Here is a 25,984-nt window from a genome sequence, read left to right as displayed (position 1 = left end):
AAAGTTGAATAAAATATTATTAGAATATATATTTTTTAATATTATTTTTATTTTGGAATTTGAAAAGTTGAATTGTTTATTTTATTTTGTGTGAGAATTTAAAAAAATTATAATGATTAGATGAGATGAGAAGAGTTTTGAAAACAAACGAGACTAAGAGAGTTTAGAGCTTGCACTTGACTAGAAGGATGTTAAAATATATTAAAGAGAAAACGCTAGTCTTATAGATGTAAACAAATATTTGTTTTACATTTTCCCTTATTGGAAATTATAACTGTCAGACTCACAACCCAGTTCTCAATCTTCTACCTCCAGACCCACTCAGCGTTCTCTCTTGTTACTTTTTTTCATATATATTTTTCTGTCAAATGGCCAACATTCCCTTGGGAATCATTTAGGAGAGACTTGAGTATAGCTAGCTAGTAAAGCAAACACAAAGCAAAGCAAAGCCATGAAAATGAATTGCAAAGACATATGAAAATATAGGTTTTACAATATAAAGAAGAGCATAAATCCAATAAAAGAAAGTGCCTTTTAACTTTAATGGCTTGTAGCCAACTCCATCTTGTTGTAACAAATGCAGAAATAATGATGGGATTCTCCATAAAGCTTTTTATGTTTAAAAAGGAGAATGAGGTCTGTAGGTAACCTCAAATCTCTGAGATCTGTTGTAATAATTGCAACATTGTCTTGACATACCAAATCTTAGATTCCACAACTTGATAATTTTGTTTAGAGTAATGCTACATACAACCGTGGAGTGCGCAAGTGACGTGCAGTCGATTTTCTTTTTATGTGGATCCCGGAGTTATCCACTTTTTTCAAAGCACTTGTACACTCACAACTGCACTTATTATTTCTCTTTTATTTATTCTTTGAAATCTCTGTTAAAATCCAGAATCCTCAACAAAATTACCAGGACCGAACCTAACGGCCTAGTTTCTTGCATGCATGCATTGCTTTCCAAGAAATCGTGCAGCGAACTTATACCACGCTTCTTGATTACGATATCGGCTTTTAGCAAATAGTTATTATACTCAACAGTCTTAGACTACACGCAGGAAAAAAAAAAAATGTGCATAGTGTAAGGCTGTTAAATAGAATTTTTCTTTAGCATGGGTGCTGCTACAGTGCTTCTAAGCCCCATCATTTTGCCCCCGTTATCACGCAATTGTATTTTTTTTTTTCCTTGTTCTTTAAAACATTTTTTAAATAGCTTTACACATTTAAAATAAATACAAAATTCACTAATGCATTTCTTAACCATTAAAAAAAATAAAATAAAATAAAATAAACAAGCAATCAAAATCATCTACAAAATTTGATAAAAAAGTATATATTTTTCATAAATTTAAAACTTCTATATCCATAACTCCATATTACATTAGCTATTAGATTCTTCAAAATAATAATAATATAATATTATTTTTTTAATAATACTTTTTATTTTTATTTTCATATTTTACAATTACACCAACCATATGTACATTAATAATTTAATTTGATACTTAAATTATTATTTCTCAACTAATTTTTTTCCTCAACCTAATTATCCAACAAATTCAATTCACAAACTAATTTTCAGTGAGTTTTGGCAAAAACACCTCACAAAGCCGTCTGTAGCTTTTATTTGGAATAAAAATAATGCTGGCAGCATCTGTAGCTTTTATTAGGAATAAAAAAAATACCAAAGACGTCTCCCACACTTGCATATGTACATCTCCATAAAGGATGAGCAAGAGGCTTAAGTCACAATGCAGCTGTGTGATTAAACTGGAATAAAAAATATATTTAGTTGATAAATAGTAACCCTTCAAATTTGAAGAATCCCATCCATTTATTATGGCTCAAAACTTCTCACTCATCCTTTTAACTAATCCAATGCAGCTGTGTTTTGATAAAATTCATCATACTTTACATTTTGCTAAGCTTTTGATCAAGCCAATGCCAATGCTCGAGAGTCAATTTTAGCACATTCATTCCTACAAATTGGTTGAGTACCTTGGTCTTTTCTCTCTATACTCTTCTTGTGTTTGTATATATAATGATAGGAAACCTCACAAATTTACTCAAGAAAGACCACAAGGACCTTATATAGTACGCCAACAAAACTCTGCCTCTCGAGAGATGCAAATTAAAAGACATATTAAAAGACATGCTTTAAAAAAATATATAAAAGACTAAACATTCTCTAATGCATGTGACTATCCAACATCATGAAGAGAGAATGACTTGAATAAACAAGAGCAAATCTCCCTATATGCCAATGCTTCCGAGATGTATTGTAGTAGATTGCAATCCACAAAATCAGTTCAATCTAGTTTCAAGCTTAAATCAAGATCAAATAACTTTCATCTGAATTTGGCATGTAAACAATTTATCCCAACCACAGTAATACTTCGAAATTATAGAAAATTGTCTGCACTGATTCTCAACAGCATATAATAATCGAGTACAAATGCAAAATAATAATAATAATAATAATAAATAAATAAATAAATGAAGCCAAAGCCGAGCCTGATTTTAACAATCACTGCTTGAATGAATACATTGGCTACACAACTCAACAATTGACACCATGGAGTCAAACCACATGTGGCTTCCTTCGCTCAGCAATCGACTTTAGTATTGTCAACAGGCAATAATTCTTACAAATGAAGGTAACATGTACGTCAACAGGCAATAATTCTTACAAAGGTACATACAGGCTCTCATCATTATCAACAGGAACATACCAAAATTCCCCAGCAATGTAAAGGAGTCAATCAATAGCTAGTAAGTGTAGCCACCCCCTAGAACAAAATAACCTTTGCAAAACATACCAATATTGAAGCTTGAAGGGCTTGTTGCTCAATATGCACAGCAGGAAACAGGTGAGGAAGGTTTGTTGCATTAAACGGAAAATAGTTATAAATTACAATAATTCCATAGGCTCACCTAGCAGTGACAAAATGATGATTGTTCTAACACCACTGACTAGCGTATACACCATAATCATTATATGCACAAAATTTCCAAGAGGCTTTGGGCCATAAAAATAATTGCTACCCCATTAATATGAAAGGGTAATAATACATGCGCTAATCTAGTGGGGTAAAAAAAGGAATTCGAGCCCTCCACATGAGCAGGGAACCAAGGAGATAAAAGAAGAAAAGAAGTACAAGAAAAAAAAAAAAAAGAGATAAGAACCTGTACACATACCTCTATATCCATCTTTATCTTCCTAAAACTCTAAACAAGTGGTAATATACAAGATCTGCCAAAAAATACACGATGATAATGCCCTGCCCATATTTTGCTTCAATTAACTTTCAGACAGTACAAGCGAATAATGATCAGCATCTCCTTCTGTCCTACAATGCAAATATGGAACAACCAGCTTCATCTGCATCAAAACCCAATACCTCAAGTCAGCTTTCTTCAGTGAACTAAGTTAAAATGTGTCACCCACTAAATAAACAATTAGAAGCCTAGAGAGAGAGAGAGAGAGAGAGAGAGAGAGAGAGAGAGAGAGAGAGAGAGATGAATGGGTCATATAATTGCAACATAATCAAGCACCCAAGTAACAAGAGGGCAACCAACCGTGAATAATTGCAACCATGGATCTTACTGGGATCAAGATAATGAAAAAAGTCTAAAAATAAATTTGGGCTCGGGGAAAACAAAGCAAGTATCAATATAGATAACCTATGAGTATAAACATTAGTTACATTATATATGCATACACAACAACAAAAGTAAGAAAAATTCTATTAATCATACCCACATTTACACCACACTTTTTTATTTTTTTATTTTTTTAATCTTACTAAGAAGAATAAAAAAAAAATAAAAAAAAAAGGGTGGTGTGTGGGGATGATGAGTAACAAAACTCTAAAAGTAAAGAGGCATCGTCATGGTATATTATATGTGAATAATTTGGTGAGTGGAAGATAAAGTGTAAATATAATTTCAAACTTTAACAATCTTTGTTCAAGCGAGGAAAAATATATCCTGAAACTTAACTAAAAGCAATAAAATTGGAATAAAATATTCAATTTAACTAAAATCTTAAAGAAAGGATTTGAATAACTGAAGGTGGCCCAGTTTGGATACAAAAGTCTCCTCAACTCATCTCAACTCAAAATATAATAAACAATTCAACTTTTTCAAATTCCAAAACAATAATAATATTAAAAAATAATATTCTAACAATATTTTATTCAACTTTCAACTTTCATCTCAACTCACTATCCAAACCTCCCCTAAGATATCCTGTCAATGGCTGCCCACATTTTCAATGTGTATGCAAATGACATAGCAGGCCCCATCTTAACAATCAATTAACCCTAAATCATCTCTGCATATATCAGGCTATAATTGCCAAAGATACTGAAAAACGTAATACCTGTACACTGCTGTTACATAGGCATGCAGACCCAATCCTGACAAGCTGACCAGTCTCGAAATGCTCAATCAAATAGATTGCTTCATTCCAGAGTAGAACTTGTGGGCCTCACGTACAAACTTCCTTGCCCTGCTTGCAGAAGCTGTATTTGCGGTTGAGACTGTTGTTGTGGCTGAAGATTCTGAGGTGATTGCTGTTCTTGCTGCTGTCGTTCTTGATGCTGATACTGTTGTTGGGATGGGGGTGGGGACGTTAGAGACTGTTGCAGTGGAAGCTGAGGCTGCCACTGTACTCCAACATTATTACCATGCGAGGGAAAGCTACTGGATAACTGCCTTGGACCCAACCCTTGACTGATGGGTGGTAATGGCTCACTCCCAGAGGAATTTGAAATAGGTGTATTCCCCATATTAGGCACATTAGAATCATATACTAATTCTGACACCTTCCACTGAGGAGAAACGGAAGAAGAAATAACAGGTATCACATCAGCTGAATCATTACAGGCCTGTGGCATTGCAGTGCTAGAAATCACTGGAGAAGCATTATTCACAGACTGCTGGTCAGCTTGAGCTAGATCAGTTTGAGACTTGTTCTTTAACTCAGAATTCACTTGACGATTCTGTTGGAGCAATCTCTGAGCACTTGATTGAGTTTGATTAAACTGCTTTATGTGTGGCTGTGGCTGTGGTTGTAGCTGTAGCTGCTGATGGTTGGAAGCAACCGAAGATGGAACCGTTTGATGCGAAGATGATAATGCATGACTCGGAGGAACTGGTGGAGACTGGCCTTGACTGCTACTATCAGCATTGGGAGGTATCTGCTGCAGCGACTTCGACGTAGTGGGTGCAGGGCCAATTAGCTTTTGCTGCAGCTGGGAGTGGTTTGAAGATTGAGAAGGAACTACTGGTTTAGATGGTTGGACTGGGTTTATACCAGAGCCAGAATATAAGCCTTGGCCTTGCATTGCATGCATGATCTGCTCTCCTTTCTCAGGAGCTTGGCTTCCTGGAGGCACAGAAAGGCCATTAATATGACAATGATCGATGGGGAGGTTCTGATGCACCAACATGTTACCTCTTCCTATTCCCTTTAAAAGTTTAGCATGTTGTTGAGACTGTGCTTGTTGCCGTTGATTAGGGTGGTGCCTGCCAGATTGTTGAAATGGCTGCTGTTGTGGTTGTCGCCGTTGCTTCCCCATCTGACCAGTCAACCCACTGACACCAGGATTCCGGCTGATCCCATGTTGTGGCAGGTGATGTTTCTGTTGGTGCTGAGATGATAAAGGAGCCATTGGGGAAGATGGTGTCACTGGTGACATAGATACTGCCTGAGATGAAGTTTGGGACTGAATCTGGGAATTATTTTGTATAGAAGATGATGTGGGAGGTTGTGGCAGTGGCTGGACATGCGGCATTAAAGCGTTGGATGCAGCAAACTGTTGCTGTTGCTGCTGCTGCTGCAAATACCGCTGCTGTAGATGCTTGTCTTTAGGAAGGCGGATTGCAAAAGCTTGATTCTGGGAACCTGTAGCAGGATTGGGGCCCTGAATATGAGGGTGATGAGGGCCACTGAGAGCACGAGACTGCTGGGGAGACATCTGATGATGCTGCTGAGAGTGGCCTCCATATGGCTGAACAGGAGGTGAAGTAGTCTGATTAGAGAAAGCAGAAGTCAACCCATTGAAATGGGGGATAACTTGGCTGTTCCCTTGTGTGGCCTGCATCTGAAGCTCAGGAACAATCATTTGCCTTTGATGCTCCGGGTTATGGCCAGGCTATAAAGAAAGTAATATTCTTCCCATATGAATTATACCCAGTGATGTACTACTAAGGCAATGATGACAGATTCAAAACATGTGGAGAGTACAGAATATATAGTACACGAGTTGGTAATCAATGAGCCGAAACAGAAGACCATCAAATGCCAGTGCCAACCACTTCTAAAATCCAGAGAGATTTCGGCAAAGATTATAGAGAAGAGAAAAGTCTATACCACACAAGTGAACAACCTTATCATGGGTCAGGAATTTTTTTATCCTTTTTCTTTTGGGATGGGACAGGCTATGCAGGAAGAGGGAGACTAATAGTTGATATTTTGGGAAAAATCTGCAGGCTCAGCAGGCCATTCACCTTACAAATAACACATATGCCTTCTTATCTCAGAAAGTCAGAAATTACAAAGGCAAAACATGGTTACAGAGCCCATTAAATGCACTCAATTTTGTGGCTCCTATCTCGAAGGCCTGAGTTTAAAAAATGTCAGATTCAATGACATATGGCATGCACCTGAACGAAAGAACTGTATCTAACTGATAAATTACTAAGACCAAGAGTTATGACGGGAGTGTAGGATTTGGAATAATTATCCCTGTTTCAGATTTAATACCACTCAAAAGACACTTGAAAAAAGCCGAGAATACCTAATATCACTACTGTTAAACATCTCATTAAGAACATAGGTAGTTTTCCAACGAGATTTGTCTTCTAAATTCCTTAAATCCTCTGCTTTAACAACCCTCTTAAAATGATTAACCTTTATATAAATTTAATAATTCAAATAAAGGTTCAAATTTCTTGTAACCAACTCATGCAGTTTCTTTTTTGAAAAGTAAAAAGAGATTTTATTAATCCACGTAATTAGGTAATGCCCAAGTACACAGGAAGTATATAAGAAATAGCCTAATTACAAACTATGCGCTATGGAAAGTAGCATAAAAGTCATTAAAACTAGTTCCATTCAATACAAAGATGAAGCCCAAATCAACAATGTATGAAAAAAAAGGCCCTGAAACCATCCGGAGAGCGTTCCCTATTGTCAAAACAATGACCATTTCTTTCATTCCATATGCACCACAATAAGCATAGAGGCACCATCTTCCAAAGAGCTGCAATGTGACGATTGCCCCAAATCCCTCTTCAACATGACATTAAATCTATCACCTTCCTAGGCATTACCCATGCAATACCGAGCCTAGTGAAGATTTCATCCCATAAAGCCTCAACTACTTCACAATGAAGAAGTAGGTGATATGCTGATTCACTATTGTGTTTGTACATGAAGCACCAATCTATTATGTAGGCCACGCTTTTTCAGCTTGTCGATGGTCAATATTTTTCCATGGGATGCCAACCAGCCGAAGAAGGCAACCTTGAGGAGAGCATTGCTCCTCCAAATGCTCTTCCATGGGAAGGCATTGTAGGAGTGAGTTGTCAATGCCTTGTAATATGATCGGACTGAAAATTTCTTGTTCCCAGTGTCCAAAGTAATCTGTCCTCCCCTCCTGCCTGTAGTTTCAGCGCATATAACACGCTGTAAAAATCAGCAATGTCTCCCACCTCCCAATCATGTACAGCTCTAGTAAATCTCACGGACCATTGAAGGGAATCAATGGAGATGCTCATATTATCAATGATAGAGGCAGCCTTATCTAACGCAATCCTATAAAGAGAGGGGAAAGTGTTTTTCAAAGCAACATCACCACACCAAATATCGTGCCAAAACCTGATTCGCGTGCCCCTTTCCACCTCAAGTCTGAAATTACCGAGTAAATCTTCCCATCCATTCCGAATAAATTACCAAACTCCCACGCCGTAAGCACTTCTTACTACATTAGAGCACCAACCTCTCCAAATGCTCCCATATTTAACATCGATGATGTTCCTCCAAAAAGCATCCCTTTCCTGATGATACCGCCATAACCATTTTCCAAGAAGGGCCTTGTTGAAGGTTCTCAAAATTCTTACCCCCAACCTGCCACAAGACAAAGGGGTGCAGACTTTATCCCATTTAATCAAATGGATTTTTTTCTCATCCTCTAACCCTCCCCACAAGAAGTCACGGAAAATCTTCTCCATTCTATTTGCCACCCCTGCAGGCAAAGGAAATAAAGATAAAAAGTACGTTGGGAGATTAGATAACGTAATCTTGATTAGTGTGATTCTACTGCCTTTAGACAAGTAAATTCTCTTCCAACCTGCCAGTTTGTGTTCGATTTTCTCAAAAATCCCATCCCACATTGCCTTGGATTTATGAGGAGCCCCCAAAGGGAGTCCAAGGTACTTCATAGGCAAGGATGACACCTTGCAGCCCAAGATGGCAGCCACTTCGCTTAAATTATTAACCAAGCCAACTTGAACTATTTCAGATTTTGATAAATTCACCTTAAGACCAGAGACATCATCAAAGCAAAGTAGGAAGGCTCTCAAGGAGCAAATCTGATCGGGAATCTGGATCCGGATCACAAAAAATCAACATATCATCGGTGAAAAGAAGATGAGAGACTGATAAGCTACCATGCGAGGAACCACCCAGCGAGAAGCCCAAGATGAAACCCCTATCCACCACCCCATCCAACATTCTACTCAGCACATCCATCACTAAAATGAATAAAAGTGTGGATAAAAGATCCCCTTGTCTCAAGCTCCGAGAACTATTGAAGAAGCCTTTGGGAGTGCCATTGACCAAAATTGAGAATCTGACGGTTGTGATACAATGTTTTATCCATTGACACCATCTTTCCCCAAAGCCATACCTACCAATTATATACAACAAGAAATCACAATTCACATGATCAAAAGCCTTCTCTACATAAAATTTACATAAGATACCTGGGGTGTCGTCTCTAACTCTATTCTCCAAGCATTCATTAGCAATAAGGACCTAGAATTTGTCTTCCTTTAACAAAGGCATTTTGTGACTTCAAGATGATCTTCCCTATAACTTCGCTCAGCAGCTTAGCTAGAACTTTTGAGATGATCTTGTAAACCCCACTCACCAAACTTTTGGGACGGAAGTCTTGCATCTCCACCAACCTCACCCTTTTTAGAATAAGGGCGATGAAAGAGGTGTTAAGGCTTTTCTCAAATTTCATTAATGAGTGAAATTCAAGAAAAAACCTTCATGAGATCCTCCTTGACAATGTCCCAACAAGCTTGAAAAAAAGCCATTGTGAAGCCATCAGGACCCGGTGCTTTGTTTTTGTAGCCCTTTTAGCACGTTGAGCACCTCATCCTCTTCAAACGTCCTCTCCAACCAAGCCGCACTTGATTGGTCACCAAGGGGCTTGAGATTTTTGTCTCCAAGAAATCTCCTCCATAAGAGTATTTTTTTCCAGCTCAGCTACTACAATCATTTTCCTTACCTTATCATCAACCAAAAGAGCCCCATCCACCTCTTTTTCATCAAATTGCTGCAGCTCTTGAAACAAATTGTTCCGCTGGTCATTAATGTTCCCAAAGACTTCCGTATTCCATTTTCTTAGATCGTCTTTCAAAGCTTTAAGTTTCCCAGCTAAAACAAAGCTAGGAGTGCCCGTGAGTTGATATGAGGCCCACCACGATCTAACTTTCTCCGTAAACCCGTCGACCTTCAACCACATATTCTCAAATTTAAAGTATCTCTGTCCCTCATGAAGACCCCCACAATCTAATAAGAGAGGAAAGTGATCAGAGCAAAGCCTAGGGAGCCGTTTTTGGCATTGGTTGGGAAAGTGGGCCTCCCAAGGAGGAGAGACAATGAACCTGTCCAACCTAGACCAGGCCCTCCCTTTAGACCAAGCGAAGTCTCCTCCCCGCTAAGGGTAGATCAACCAAGTCCAGCTCGAAAATTAAAGTTAAGAAGTCAGCCATGGCTAAACCCATGCTAGAATCCCCCAACCTTTCGCTCAGAAACCGAGTGATATTGGAGTCTCCTCCAATACACCACGAAACATCCTAAACTGGTCCTCAAATCCTTCCTAGTAAATCCCGATGCAATAAAGAATTTCGTTTACTTTTTGTAGGACCCAATCTGATTGTAAGCCAACCCATGAAGGCATTGGTGGCAAAGAACATATAGGACTAGGCATATCCTTGGAATCCCCCAGTTCATTAACGGAGTATCAACTCCAAACTCCTTGTAATTCGGATCTGATTGATGACTCATCATCCGAGAGCACCCCATATTTGATGACTCATCATCCTATTCTGCCACTATGCACAAAACCCTGAAGGGAGTCTCTACATCTACAACAGTAAGTGTTCCCCTGACATTAGCTACTTCGCATGTGGTTGGGTGAAAGCCTTGAGTGGAACCTCTGAGGGTTGTGAGGGACCAATTATATGCTGAGGGCCATCAGAAACTTCAAACCAAGGCAACCCAGTTGAGGACGATGCCTCTTCACGGTTGTTCCTCCCATCTGAGGCCGAGAACTGCTCCAAGCTTCTGATCATAGGGTTGCCGATGGTCGGCGGCCCTTTCTATGTTGCCAGCGAGGTCCCAAAGGTCTGGGGACAGACGGCGGCTTCCATCTCGACCAACCCAACCAACTCTGCCGGCTTCATGTGTCTATGCTTCTCTGTCGAGCCCTGTGGTCGCACCCTACTAGTGGTTGTAGAGTCACCGGCAACCAGCGGTTTGTTTTGTGTCGTCGGTGGGGTGGCCAGATCGACCACTAAAGGGATTGACCATGACAGAGGGCTCACGAACCCGAGATAATTCCTTAGCCCGCCATTCAGAATGGATGGGCCTGATTGGCTCGACCCTTTCCATCCTTACAGAGGGCTCATGGGCCCCCTCGTGCTCTAGCCCAGCCCAGACGCCTCCCTTACAAACGCATCCATCCTCACGAGCCCTCCCAAGTGCTGACCAAATCCCAACTTTTCGATTGGCTCACTACCTAAACCCATAACTATACTCAAGCTCAAGTCTACTTTTTTCATTAACACGTTAACTTCCTCTAATACCCCTTACAGGTGAGCTCTGACAACCCACAGGACACCTTCCACTTCCCCCACCTTCGTGCATTCGTCAGAGGACCCCCCACTACCCACTAGACGACGACCGTTATCACCTTCACCATTGGCACCTTGCCCTTCGACGACATGGCAAAGTTGCACCCTGCCAGAGAACTTGTTGATAACCTCAAAACAGAGGCATACGAGACACCATTGGAGGGGAGAAGCCTCCTTGTTTCTAGCCCATTACCAGACACCCCACCCCAACGTAGGCCACCCTCTATTTGCACCCCCTCGAAGCCAACCACCTTTTTGAGGTGGTATGCGAACCCTTCCTAGCCACTGCCCTTTGTGCCTTTAGGGACAATAAGAGAGCCCCTCCTCCTGCCATTCCCAAACTCCACCAAGTGCAAAAAGCATCCTCTGGAATTAATGTGGCGTTGTATGGTGAGGACCCCGTTACCCACCCTCAGTTTTTTGAAGAACCCTTCACGCCAACGAGAGTCAAGGGCTTCCTCCACCATCTTTACCACCCATGAAGCTGACATCCCGTTTATGAAGAGAAACATAACCATTCTTTTGTTCCTCTCAGTGATATGAAAGCTATTACTACCCGCCCACCTTCGAAAAAATGAAGGTTTTTTATTCCACCGTAAAATGCCTATCTCCCTCCATCTGAGAAGCTCTGAAGAAAGAGGCAGGAATAGGAAGAAAAGAAACAAAAGGAAATGGGAAAAGATCCTGGCAAGAATTGATGAGGATAGAGAGGTCAACTCTGGCGAGAAGCGCTGGAGAAGGGATTACGTGCGTGCATGAGGACAGAGAATTTGTACGGAGAGAAAAGCAGCCAGTTTGACAAATAATCTTGAGACTAACTCATGCAATTTCTTTCCGCACTCAAATTCTGTTTTTTACAACACTCATTGTATTCCTTTCTTCCTGTAACTAACCACCACTTTTTTCGATCTAGGATCAAAATTTATTTTTGGATGAGGTCTCTCTATAATCAAAATCAATAATGTTTTTTCCCCAAAGCTAATTTATGAAAAAGCACTGCACATGGATGGGTTGTTAAATGCAGGTGAGAATGCTTGTATGGTTTGCTCTCCCTTAAGAGAGAGAGAGAGAGAGAGAGAGAGTGTGTAACACCCCCTTCCCGTAGGTTAGGGATGTCACGTACTTCCATATATATAGCCAGGCAAGAGACTTGCATAATTAAATAAAACATTGTTTATCAACTCAAAATAACCTACGGGAAGGGAGTGTTACACACACACACACACACACACACACACACAGAGGTGAATTTGGTTCTAACAAGTGGGGCATGTTCAAAGATGCAAATAGCCCTCTCTAATTTAAGACAACCCAGACTCAACACATTACTACCCTCATCACAGAAAAATACGACCATCCAGGGGTTCAAGTAAGGTTTCACATGGGCTGAATTGCTCACAAACAACAAACCTAAGGTGCAGCCAACAGAGATCTCAAACAAGCTCCAAACACTCCCTCGCAACACCCTTGGCCATGAGGACTAAACAAGAGTAAGACAGATAGCAATCTTGATGCAACTTTATCTTAAAATAGTCTCACTTATTTCACCCCATCCAAAAAAAAGTCACATCCATTTGATCCTAGAGAAGATTGGTATATTGTAAGGCTATAAAATCCTCAATTTTATTCTTACAGTTCAAACTAAATCTCTCTGCACGTTCGCATGCACACAACCCAACAAAATCCATAGACCAAAACTAAAGGCTACATCAAAAGCAGCAACAATAGACTAGAAAAATAATATTTAAAACTCACCCGCATCATATGAAGAGGCTCACGAGGCCTTAACATAGAGTTCACTTGACCAGAACCAGCTCCAGAGTGCATGCTTACAGAGCTTGGCATCCCCACCATACTGGAAGAAAGCATTGTCCCAGAATTCAACATAGATGATGAGGGCATTCCCTGAAACCCAGGTCTTGACATTGGCACGTTTCTATTCATTCCACACACCATGCCCACAGCATTTCCACCAGGTAGCATACGCACACCGCGATCAGTTCCTGAAAGACCCCCTGGCCCTGAAACTGACATGCTAGACTGCTGAATATTTCTACCAGATAACATTTGGTTGTATTGCTGCATTCTTTGCTGCTCATCAACCAGTAAAGATGATGTTCTTGGAGCATTGTATCTGCCATCCCTGAGAAGGCATGTGGACCCACTTTCTTTTTATAGGTAATTGACGATTTTATAGAAAAGACGTAACCCAAGGACATATACAAGAGGGACGCCTAACTAGAAATAGAAGAGACATATAAGGAACCACTAAAGACGGTTTTAACTGATTTTTTTTTTTTTTTGAAAAAATATAGACTGCTAAAAAGCAAAAGCTGACAAGCACAAGCTATAGCAGCAGACTACCTGACAGAGGCATTCAATGGACCAGATGGTGATGGCACGTTACTACCAAGAACCACACTGGAAGATCCTTGTAGGGTGGAATTCACCCCAGAAGTAGGAAGCATCGATGCAACAGCACCCTGACTTGATATTCCTAAACCATTTGCATGAGAACCTTGAAAACCAAGTGGATGATGAACATCTTGGTTTGATGTGGTTGCATCACAGAGATCAAGTGGCCTTCAAGCAATCAACAAAAGTAAAGCTAACACTGCTATTTTTTGCATAAGACAATAACAATAAAATATGGGCCATAATTTTTCTTTTTATTTTATGACAAGTAAAACATTGGCCAGGAATATGAGAAAATATAGAATAAAAAAACGAAGTTTAGTAGCAGTAAGTAGCATAAATAAATAGCAGGCAATACTAAATATGCAGAAAAGCACCAAAACTTACGTTAGAGCACCTCCGTTCAGGTTATTTGGGCAAACTTGGCTAACAGCCACAGCATGGGAATTGTGAACAGGTCCAATTTGTTTCAGATCTTGGTTATCACTCTTTACAATATGCAAGAAGACAGGTTTATAGTCAGGAAACAGTTTAACCAAAAGATGAAGAAAGGTCAACTTATATTGCCATCGAGTCATATCCCTCTAATTCAACAATGTGATACATTTCACATTAAAAAGCTAGCAAACATTACAATTATAGACTTATAAGTGCCATCTCAAAACCAGGGTATACAACAAACATATCTTATTAGAAGTTAGTATTTAGTTTGACCATGTAATTGGGGAGTGCAATGAAAGATTGCAACAATAAAGACTGGTGGGAATCAATTTTCAATTGAAAAGCAAGAGTGGGAAGATACTGAACAAAAGATACAGATTTTATGTATACAAGCAAGCACCAAAAGAAAAGCCAACAAGAATTTTAAGAATCTTAAAGTTTTATCTGTGAGCATATATAGAATAATCCTTTGCAACAAATTCTTCAAGATTTTTTTTTTTTTATAAGTACAAATTCTTCAAGATTTTACAAATTCTATCTTGTTTCCATGGCTAAAAGGCTTCCCATAAATTCAAAACAAAATATTCTGTAAGAATTTCATTTCAGCCTTGAGAACAGATGCAACCTCCACCAAATCCAAATTGAGACTTTAAAAAATAACAATTTTTGATGTGCATGAAAACATTGTTCTTAGAAGTCCAACCCCAATAGATGTCCCATCACGAACAACTTCTAAGCATGCAAACAATGTCAAGAAGGTAACAACAAATGTACTACATAACACCTGTAACAGGAAACAGGTGTAGGAACACACAAATATAAATATTTGAGTCTTCTGGCTTCCAACACCTGTTAGACCAGATAGCATTTTAGGATACCCCATGTGAGGTCTAAGAAAAATGGTAATAGCAGATGTACTACGTAACAACTGAAACAGGAACAGTTGTAGGAGATAACATAAAAAATGACTTAACATGAACATCAACCACAGCTCATATGGGCTTCCTAACAAATGCTATCTGGTCTAACAGGTGAAGGAAGCTGGAAGGGACAGATATAAAAGGGCCCTGAAATAAAAAAATATATTTATTCTGCATTCAAATGAAACACAAGTAAACAATGACTGATAAGAATAGGCACGCTACAGAAACAGTATTAGTAATTTGCTTTGGGATTCCAACAATATGCTGCTTAAATCACAAACCTGACTCCTCCGATAGTACTGCTTCTGCCCAATTATAATGATTTTCTCAAAATGTGCCTTGATCACATCCTCTTCCATTGGCCCCTGCAAGTGTTGAAACAATTGCCTGGCACTACCCTGCATGAATGTGGCAACACTAGACAATATAAGCACAAGCTCAATAATACACAAAAAAATATAAGCACAAGCTCAATAATACACAGCTATCATTCCAATCCAGAGACGAAATTGACGTCATTTTCAGAACGTTTATAAAGATTCTTGCCTTTGGAATGCATGGTAAGGTAGATGGATAAGACTGAGAAGACCCTGAATCTTCAGCACTATCAGCTCCATCCCCAGCATTCCTGTCCATTAAAAGTTTGTGCCGCTCCTTACACTCTTTAGGCTTCCGAAAGATACACTGCATATGTTGGAAGAGTCAATGAAATTAGAGCCCAAAAGATGGCAATAAAAAGTAACAAGATTAATCAAGATTTTTTTATTTTATTAAGTAAACAATTTTATTAATCAAAGAATAGGCATAGCCAAGTACATTACAAAGGTATGCCCTAACTATGTAGGCGCAATAGAGACAAGAAAATCATGTAAATCCAGGCCATTAAAGTCAACAGAAATGGCCCAAGTACATAGAGTTCTAATAAAAAATAAAATAAGCTTTACTCAAGATTTTAAAAAATCATTATCAACTTGAAAGGAAAAATAACACCATTTACATTAAAAAATAAATAAAGCACGCATCTACAATAAGCTCAGGTGCATGATAGGACAGCTCCAAAACAAGATAATGAGAAATAAGCATATAAATACCTTAAACTGAAGAGTACTGTTGATAACATCACTTACAAGCTCCCAGTTAGGACCCATATCATGTACAAGAACAAGAAGAGCCTAATGTAACCCAAAAGATGAAAAAAAATCAGGTAACTGCTACTATTAGTAGTAGAAGCTTTGGAAATAACCAAACATAGAAGACAAAATGATTATAATAACCTGCTTTTCAAATAGCGACCAGGGACTTCCAGAACCAGACTGCCCAGCAGACATCTGCAAAGAAGGTTAATTATTTAAGTTCAGAGGGAAAAAAGTACACAATCAAGCTAAATAGCAATAATGTTAACAAATTGTTTGAACAAAGTCCAATAGTGCATAAAAAATTACCTTCAATGCTTTAACTTTCCGGCCCCTATCCCGACCACCTATCAATTTAATGAATTTATTTGGGTTGGACATATTACTCATCTGGGATGCCACAGGGGAAGTAATGGACCCACCCATAGGAGTAATGTTGTCAAAATTATTATCTAGTGATTGCTTCACAATCTTTGGTTTCTTGGCATTAGGCTGCGCATACAAACCTTCATAGAAACAATTGGAAATGTAAAGGATCAAGAATATGAAATATATTAGGTATGTTGCCAAGCAAATTACTTAAGCTTATGAGAGGAAAAAGAGGCTTACCACTTGTTCCATTACATTCAAAGTGGTGATTGTCCAATCTCTTCTTGGAATGATCCCTCTAAAAAACAAAAGTCATACAAAGGAGATGAATGCTACCATGGAAATGGTTCATAAGATGCAATTTGTCTCAAAGAAAATTTGAACAAGCAGGAAAACTACTCACTCAGCTATCAACATGCCACTATCAGAAAAGGAAACAAATAGAACATTTATAGTCCCCAAATGTTATATTTCCAGAGTCCCCAAATATTTTTTTGATCAGTAAATAAATTTTGTTAATAATAAGAGTGCCCAAATTTGTTATACAGACAATTATAGCATCCGTGTCACCAAAAACTCTCCAAGCTATGTTCCTCTTCTTAGAACCAGCCTATGTTTTCACCTTGAGCTTTAGTGCATTGATAGATAGAGATCTTGCTAAATAAACTGTCCCTCAAAACGTTTACCTTAAAGTTAAACCAAGGCACATTTGATACAATCTCTATGTCTACACCAGAGATGTATGCCTCCAAAAGCTAATGACAACCTTTATGCAGCTAAAAACTGTCAGCGGAAACAATGAGGAAGTAATTCCTAAAATTTTGAGGCATCTCTCTTTTATGACATACCATCATATTCTTTAACCTAATGGCGCAGGATAACGAAACCCCAAAGCTTCAAGACCTTAACAAAAACGATAATCTATTTTTTAAAAAAAAAAAAAGTTCTGACATGGACTTAAAACAGTTGGAAGAGGTACAATAAAAAGATAATGTCATTCTATAGTAGTTTCTCATGGCCCAAGGAAGACTTCAAATAAAATTATGAACGTAAGGACACAGGCAGAGTCAAATACACAAGATCATAATGTAACCCTTCCCTATGGCACAAATTTTACCAAATTATTTGAAACCAGAATGTCAGCTTAGGTTCTATTTATTTCAATGAACAGAAGAAAGATCACCTGTTCATTAAGAACGGCAGAATCCAGCTGCCATCCCGGGTCATATGTGGATGCCTGCCACCACATAGAATTTAAGCAACTTTTTTTTTATAAGTAATAGAATTTAAGCAACTTAACAGAAAGAAAGGAAGAAAATACGAAGTAAATAACTATAATATTCCAGGGATAAGAATGTTCCTAGTGTCTGATGACAAGAATTCTTATGTACCAGATGCTTTGCCTTCTTCTTCTTTTTAGGCCTCATTGATGATGTTTCTGCAGAGTCATATGGCAACTGCTTTTCGAAGTCCCCAACCGACTCAACCTCAGCACTTTTCTGTATCTGGGATCCCCCATGCAAAGTACTTTGGTCATCCTGACAGGAATTAGTATCTCCACTTGAAGCATCTGTCTTAAGTTGAGCCTGAATGGTCCCAGTTGCTCCAGCACCGAAAGGACTCAAAACCCTATGCCTAGTAGCAGTGCGCATACGTTTGGTGGGGATTGGACCAACATTAAGACTAGCAGGCCTTGTCCCAATCAACACTGACTGCTGAGTTCCAGTTGTGAAGTGTCCATAGGGCAACTCAGCTCCCACTTCATATGAACTTGAATTGTATGATTTCATCGTGTTTTTCCGTTTCTTCTGGGAAAATTTTGATGACTTGCTACCGGGCAAAGAAAACGGGCTTGTTTCTCCTTCATACTCATCATATGCATTCCCTTCATATCCATACTCTGAATTTGAAAATAGACTTGTAAGGATCATCAGATTGATGAGGATTAATATATTGCAATAGTCTAAGTAATACCTGCCACAGCACCATAAGCTGATGTTTCAACTTCTTCTTGCATGGCACTCCCAGTTTTCTGAGATAATCAATTCAATCATGTTAAGAAAAATTATTGCAAGAGACATCAGGATTTGCAAAATATACTGGAATAATTCTGTATTTCATCCATGAAAAAAATGTATTCAGCCATAAACAATGAAATAGTTGAAAGTGTTTATAGGCAATCTATTCACAATGTAAACATATGTTAACAAACATTTATTTACCTCAAACTCTAGCAGATGAGATACAATAGACTTTCTGTAGGTCTCCATTGCACCAGACGGAACTGAATAGGAAAGGTTTTCCTGCCAAGGTATAAACTCAAAGTGTAAGAATGTGATAGGCATCATTGATCAAACATGTGAAAGAACAATTAAGATATAAGCAAACACGTGGGACTCATCTCTACATGGTAGTATAACATATGGAAAGCTCACGCAAGCCATCTTGTAAGGCTTTCAAGACAATATAACCAACCTAGTGCATGACTAACAGCATGTATGTCTGTGTGTGAGTGAGCTAGGGAAAGAGGGAGCAGGTTGGCAAACATCAACATTGATAAGTTAACTAGATAAATAAGAGTACATTTTTTTTATAAGAAGACAATTTTATTAATACGAAAGAAATAGGCGAAGCCCATGTAAACAGGACATAAACAAAGTACAATTTTTTTTTTTAATTAATAGATAGGAGGACAATGAAACCAGGATTGTACTTCAGCAAGATGCTCCTCCCACGATGACTCCACAATTCCTAAATCAGATGCCCTGTCAGGAGTTGTTGGTGCCTGCGCTTGAAGAAAAGCACCAAGAGGGTTGTTACATTTCAAAAATCTCATTGCATATCCCACTATGGCAGTTGTAGCATTTTGTCCGGGATACCGTGTCCCTAATTCTTTGCTTGTCTCCTGTCCAAAACCAAAATAGATATCAGTGCCATAGGGTACACCAAGGTAAGATAAAAGCTCTAATACTTAAAACACTACTTCACTTGCTTCCTGCCCAGCATCACATATGTTATGGCAAAGAAGAGACATTAATTATAGGGACAGCAATATATCTGCTGTAAAGTTAAATAAAGAAATGACCCGGACATTAGAATAAGCATTTTTCAGCAAAAGAACGCATATAGGCAACACATGCTAGCACACTCATCATACAATAAAAGGCAACTGCTACAGTTGACAAACAGATCTAAAGCTATTATGATAAATCATTCAAACTCAAGCATCCTGCCCAAGTACTAAAGGATGAAACATCTACAAGTTAAGTGGTTTACATGCCTTTCAAGAAAAAAAAAAAGTAATTTTAAGGATAAGAGCTTGAAACATATGCTGCAGAATATCCAATCCACTTCTGCAAGTTTATTTTGATAAGTAATCCACTTCTGCAAGTTTATGCAATTACAAATTCAACAAAAGATACTGTAAGAATGCTTTCTGTCATGCAGGTCTAAAAATAAAAGCACATCTCAACAGAAATCCACACTTCGAATAACCAGATGAGTATATCAATGAAAATAAACTGTGACTCCATGTTTATTATGGCAAAGACTATCCACATACTGCTGCATATATATATATATATATATATATTTTACAAGTAAAATATATTAATATCAATAGGCGTAACCAAGTACACTGAGTGTATACAAGAGAGAACACCTGGCCCATGATAAAGAGCCCCTAAATGAACATCGCCCAAAGAGGGAGAAATTAGAAACCTATCCAATATACACCAAGCCCTATTGGGACAAAACACGCCTTCCCAAAACAAAGCAAGCCACTGTAACTACCCCAACCCTTTGTCTCCCACACAATTAGTACTCCACCTGAACTGCTGCTAATATATCTGCGTCTGTTTTTCTACGGCTAACAGAAATCCACATACTGCCTTTTTTTGGAGTTCTTAGTGATTCATAACTCCGTATTTACTCAAAAGCTCATGCGAGTTGAAAAACTAGAAACATAAACAAACCACAATTAACAATAAAATGTGATAATATATGTGGAACATTTGAATGGAAAAAGTTACCAGCAATGGAGGAGACAATGAAGAATAGCTGATTATTAAAAAAGGCAAAAAAACCATTTTATATATCACAATATTGCAATCATCACATAGGATAACGTAGTGACCAGAAAAGAGGGTCTGAAGTAAATAAACAGCACCGTGTAGGATTCTTCAATCTTGTCCTTAAAAACTTCATTTCCATCCACCCTCCTTGATCCAACCAAACTACACTTCAAGTTGTTTTGACCAACACTATCATCACTATTTGAAACCACCTCTGCTGAACACCAAAACTGCAAGACAGCCTTCGCTAATGTGTGAGCTACTCTTCTTAGCTCCCAACATTGGTTTTGCTTTTTCAATCTCGACCGAGAAGTAGAAGTGACCTGATGACATATTTGAGCAGCAGCACTTATCTTCCAAAGACGCTCCTATAAGAAATATAAAGGGAAACAGAAAGTTTACCACAGAAACATAGCTGGTTATATTCAAAAAAAGTGTTGACAGAAACTCTACTTCAAACCATGCGTGCTAGATGCCACACCAGAGAAGATAATTTCCAGTTACAGACAAAGGTACGCATGAGCAAAAAAAATGCAATGGAATTTCCAGAAAATCAAACCTGCGCAAAATCATTTGCCAACCATGCCATTTCCTCAAGAACAAAATCCCATTGACATTTTCTCTGATTCTCCAAATGTAAAATACGAGCAGATAATTCTGCTATTCTCTTGTGCTTCGCCTGTTAACTACATTATGTCAGTCCTTGGTAGCTTCATGAAGAATTTAAACAATAAACAAACCCCAAGCCAAGTTTGAGAATAAAACCAGAACAGAAGGTAAACTAAGAACCTCTATAATTCGTGCCTCTTCCAGAATAGAATCTTCATGAGCCATATCTGACAATTGTGAAGGGTTACCAGAACAATTTTGAAGTTCATGGGCAGCAGAAGAGTCCATCCCTGGATGCTCACGGTTCGAGATATCCATACATTCTCCAAGTCCGCCAGCATTAATGTTTTCCTTATTGTGTTTGGAATTATCAACCAACAAGACATCCAGTTTTCCCTCAATCTCTGATTCAATATGTTCATTTTGTTGCACTCCCTCAGTGTTAGAAGTACATTTCACCTCTTTTTGCAATTCACATCTACCTGTGTGCATATCTTCCTCAACTTTGACTGTAGTACCATTGCCAGGGTGGTTTTCATAAACGGAATCATGAGGGGCATTAATAATAAGACCCCCATCAACGGCCTTGGTTTCGTTCCTTTTGTCAACAGCCTTGGTGTCATTCTTTTTATCAACACCATAGGGCTCTTTCATTTGTTTTACCACTTCACCACCAGCTAAATTTATTGTCTCTTCAAAATTTGAAGTTTGCTCCATAGCATTCCCATTAGACGTGGCATTCCTTGTAGTACACATGTCATTGTCGTTATTTACACCTACGCCTAGGCTAGTTTGGGTACCAAAGCACTCAGAATCTAAACCCTCTGTGCCTAATGCTGCATTGCTATTTTGACCTTCATCCAGTATGCTTCTTCTATCTAATTTGATGCTGCTAAACTCATTCAACTGACCAGATCTAGTGTCATTCTCAACTCTTCTTGTAATTTCACTAGGTGGATATTCAAAACCAGCTGAAACTGCCTGATGCCTTTCTCCAACAAGATCAGGTACCCCAGAAGCCATATCAACAGCAGTTTGCTGCGGATTGACTTGACAAGATTGATCGTGTTTATTATCCCTCAAGCTCTTGGGAGTCTTAACATCCAACTTAACTTCTGGCAGGATACTGCTAATAGTCTCTAGAGCCCGCACACCATCCCTGTCCGTATCCAACTGATTATCAGAAGAAACATTTTTTGAAGTGATGTCACCATTTGAAGTAGCAGCCTTTGCATTAGAAACAGAAGGTATATTCTGGTCTTTTGTGTTGTTCATTTCAGACATCACCTCCTTTCCATCCCTACCACGAGCACCATCACGGCTCGGTCTGGACCTATACCTTCGAGCATATGGGCGGAGAAAAGCTGAATCTTCAGATTCCTTGGCATTTTGACTCCCATCCATCTGGAAAGACTGCTCAGATGGAAGAATGTGATTCATTCTACCAGGTTGTATAGAGCTTCTTTCACCTTCAAGTAACTCATTGTCACCATCAAAAAGCAACAGATTATCAGCGCTATTCGGTTCACAAACTGCAGGAACCCCTGGTCTACCACTACTCTCAACAGAATCTCCATGAGGTGAGGGAGCCAATGCAAAACTACCTTTTGCTTCACTGAAATACCAAATAAAATGAAAAAAAAAAAATGTGATTAACTTATTATTTTGATACCCAGTAATGGCAGCAGCAAAAGAATCTACCTGGTCACAATTTGTTCTGGATGCTGATCAGTGAGTGAAGTAGACTGGACACTAACCGAAGCTCCATTCCCAAACTTAAAGTCCAAGGGATTGCCACCCTGAAAGAGGGGCATACTTGGTTATTATCATTCACGAAAAGAAGTTGCATAAAAAGCAAGGAAAAGATCAAATTCCATACTTTCTCAAGAAATTCTAGCTCCCTTCTCCTTTCCTCACGAACATCGTATTCTTGCCTGTTATCAACAAGCAATATACCTTTTATGTACAGACTGGACATAAAAAAAAATACATCCAAATAAAGAAATTAGACAAGCGGTGGGATTAAACACAAAGGAGCACGCCAGTATCACCTAAGTGCTGCTTGAGCCCTCTCAATAGCTGCTCGGCGTGGAGAGGTTTTCAAACCAATACCAACCCCGCCGTCAACAACTCCACCCATGGAATCAACCTCAGCATTTACGAGGAGACCAGACTCTGAGGTATATCCATGCATACCTACCTTAATACCTACAATCTTTCCCCTCCCATCTATTCAATACTCTACAAACTTGAGAAAGCAACAGAGAAAAAAAGTCGTGAGAATGAGGAAGTGGCTAAATAAACAAAAGAAAATTTATATATCAGCAGTGAATACATCCTTTCTCCTAAATCCCCTAATTCAAGAGGATATAAGACTCAAATTTAGATAAATTCAAATAATTGGAAAAGGAAAAAGTTGACTCTTTTTTTTTTTTTTTTTTTTTTTTTGGCCAAGTAGAATAAAATTTGATCAGTACATAGAAAAAATTGACTGATATCACACCATAGAGATCACTCGCGACAGAGAATTTTTTCTTTTAAGGTAAACACAATTCACAAACCCATCATCATCCTCCGCCACTTATTTTAGGGGGCGGAGATGCCACTTTTTCAAGAGACCATTGCCACTCAACATATAGGATTTTTCTTTTTTCTTTTTTTTTTTTTTTTTATAAATACACTCAACATGTAGGATTTAAAGTACAGAAATCATACAAATTGAATGTCAACACAAAAATGTAAGAAGTTTGATGCCTACCTAACAATTACATTTTTTTTATAATTAAAACAGTACTTTTTTAAAAAAAAAGTAAAATTATAAAACAATACATTAAGATATTATCCAATCCCAACACCTGGCACCCTCTCACATCAGGTGTGTTAATTGGTCTGATTAAAAGATATTGGCAAAAAACTGAAGGAAAACATGCATTAAAGCTCAAATGCCTGAAATTGAATATTCAACCCGCTAGCAATTAACGGACATGGGGAAAGTTGCACCAATGCAATCTCAGTTGCTTCAAAAAGTTTCCAAATTTCTTTTAAGAATAGAAAAGTAAACCTATAAAAGGATTCCATTTAAATAGCAAAGCACAAGAATTTGTTCAACACGCTTCTCAAAACAAGAGGGCAAGAGCATTGTTTGTGCGGAGGTCTGCTCGATATGCCCTATGAAACACAAAAATCATGAAATGGCTGCTTACATGTTTACAAAGTCATGGTGACCATGTGTAGATGAAATTCTTCATAAAAAACAGGTTGCACTACCGTGATAAATCTACCAGTATATGAATTATATCCAATTAATATAAGATAGACTGAAGGAACTTACATTAAGACAAACATTTAGAAATCCAGAGGTAAATTAAAAGAAACTGGAAAAAAAGGTGCAGTTCATAGAAATTCGAGCAATAGGTGGAAAATCAGCAAGATTAAAGAAATGATTTTAAAGGAAAAGATATGCAGGCTTAATAATCCATCGCCAACCACCAATAGCAATAAGCACCTCCACCTTAACAACAGAAAAAAGAATTTTTTTTTTTTTTTATAAGTATGACAGAAAAAAGAATTGATCGAATTCTATTGAATCTGACTCATTGACCCATAGTGATCATCTAAAAACGAATGACTAGTTATCAAATGATTGAACAACTGGGAGCACTTTCCTTACTTAAACCAGAGATTATCATGACAAGATGGAAACGAATGCATTCTGTTAAAAATGGTGCAACAAATGCATTCTGGCTATGACAACGTATAGTATTTAATAACTGAAAACAAGAGTTAACAACATTTATAAATACTCTATATCATATAAACCTACATGCACACGTAAGCATTTGCATGTAAGAGCCTTGCCACCGTTGTTTCTCCTTCAAATTCTCATATGGGCACCTTGGAACAATTCACTAAAGTACCAGAATCACTGGTTTATCACTTATACACACACCATACTAAGTTTCCCCAAATGGGCACACCTATTTTCTGACTTTTAATACCATATTAATGCAACACCTTCGTAACAACAGGACTTACTGCTTAAACCTTCAAGCATTCATCGAAATTCACACGAATTTCCTAAATAAAAATTAAAGACCTTAATGCCATTCGACCCCCAGCAAAAATGCACAAATTCCAGAATTCTAGGGTTTCATAACCACGGGGAAGAAACCTAACACCAAAAGGGCAACAAAAAGTACCTGAATTGGGACGGGAGCCGCGAAATTTGGAACACTTTCTCTCTCCTAGGGTTTCGAACCACGAGCCCTATTCCAAAACGAATCAACACGAATTTGCCCTAGAACGCAACGCGTCCCCGGAAATGCCAGCCATGAAAGCGTATCAAAGTGTCTCTCAGAGTCTACCAGTCCCTCTAATTTCTAGGGTTTGGTTTTATCGCGCTCTATGGTGTATAGGTTTCGGTTTCGTTAGGTCGTGTTCGTGGGGGTTTGGGGACTATGCGACCTCTGCGAGTAGTGGGCTGGGCATGAAGAAGAGGACGAAGAAGACGACGACGAAGAAGAAGAGGGCTTTAAGAAATTGGACGTCCATTTTGGGCTTTTTATTATTATTACTCCATGAAAATATTTTAGTTCTAACATTATTTACACATATCATATAATTGATTTTATTTTCCTTAATAAAATAAAATAAAATTTCCTTTGATGAGGAAGATGAAGCTACTAATAGAACAAGCATCTTTTTTAAAACAAAAACAAAACAAAAAAAAAACAAAAAACAAAAAACAAAAAAAAAAAAAGAAATGATGCATCCGTCACACATGGAAAATTCTTGTTTTGTATAATATGTATAAGATATCCGACGGATAACGTAACGGTCTTAGTGCAAGTCACATAATTTA

At 38.4% G+C, this 25,984-nt stretch overlaps 1 protein-coding gene across 2 annotated transcripts; it reads right to left on the bottom strand.

The window, feature by feature from the left end:
• Positions 1-3,023: 3,023 nt before the first annotated feature.
• On the bottom strand, positions 3,024-25,673 carry LOC121251172 (chromatin modification-related protein EAF1 B-like). 2 transcript variants are annotated; one of them, XM_041150533.1, is made up of 23 exons: positions 25,323-25,673; positions 23,175-23,371; positions 23,003-23,057; positions 22,825-22,922; positions 21,304-22,738; positions 21,074-21,193; positions 20,610-20,882; positions 19,155-19,346; positions 18,664-18,744; positions 18,416-18,473; positions 17,833-18,341; positions 17,625-17,678; positions 16,682-16,739; positions 16,382-16,578; positions 16,214-16,267; positions 16,031-16,111; positions 15,486-15,623; positions 15,221-15,337; positions 13,963-14,063; positions 13,525-13,743; positions 12,916-13,303; positions 4,388-6,164; positions 3,024-3,385 (listed from the first exon to the last, which is right to left on the bottom strand). In XM_041150533.1, exons 2-22 carry the CDS (start codon positions 23,315-23,317, stop codon positions 4,470-4,472), a joined length of 6,066 nt encoding a protein of 2,021 aa, XP_041006467.1. In that variant the 5' UTR covers positions 23,318-23,371; positions 25,323-25,673; the 3' UTR covers positions 3,024-3,385; positions 4,388-4,469. The 2 variants fall into 2 exon arrangements, with proteins under 2 accessions (XP_041006467.1, XP_041006468.1); XM_041150534.1 differs by having other exon boundaries at positions 23,175-23,364.
• Positions 25,674-25,984: the final 311 nt, after the last annotated feature.

The sequence above is a fragment of the Juglans microcarpa x Juglans regia genome, chromosome 2D (assembly GCF_004785595.1).
Source record: "Juglans microcarpa x Juglans regia isolate MS1-56 chromosome 2D, Jm3101_v1.0, whole genome shotgun sequence".
NCBI classification, from domain to species: domain Eukaryota; kingdom Viridiplantae; phylum Streptophyta; class Magnoliopsida; order Fagales; family Juglandaceae; genus Juglans; species Juglans microcarpa x Juglans regia.
Note: the sequence above shows the minus strand (reverse complement) of the source record. Positions and strands in the feature narration are given on the sequence as shown.

What these genes read in the sequence shown, in the direction of transcription:
- LOC121251172 (XM_041150533.1), bottom strand. Translation starts at nt 23,317, where the DNA reads ATGCATGGATATACCTCAGAGTCTGGTCTCCTCGTAAATGCTGAGGTT. An exon ending in ACAGTACTCTTCAGTTTAAG is followed by an intron (nt 15,624 to 16,030) that starts GTATTTATATGC and finishes CAACATATGCAG; the next exon opens with TGTATCTTTCGGAAGCCTAA. An exon ending in AGCCTCTTCATATGATGCGG is followed by an intron (nt 6,165 to 12,915) that starts GTGAGTTTTAAA and finishes CTTTCTTTATAG; the next exon opens with CCTGGCCATAACCCGGAGCA.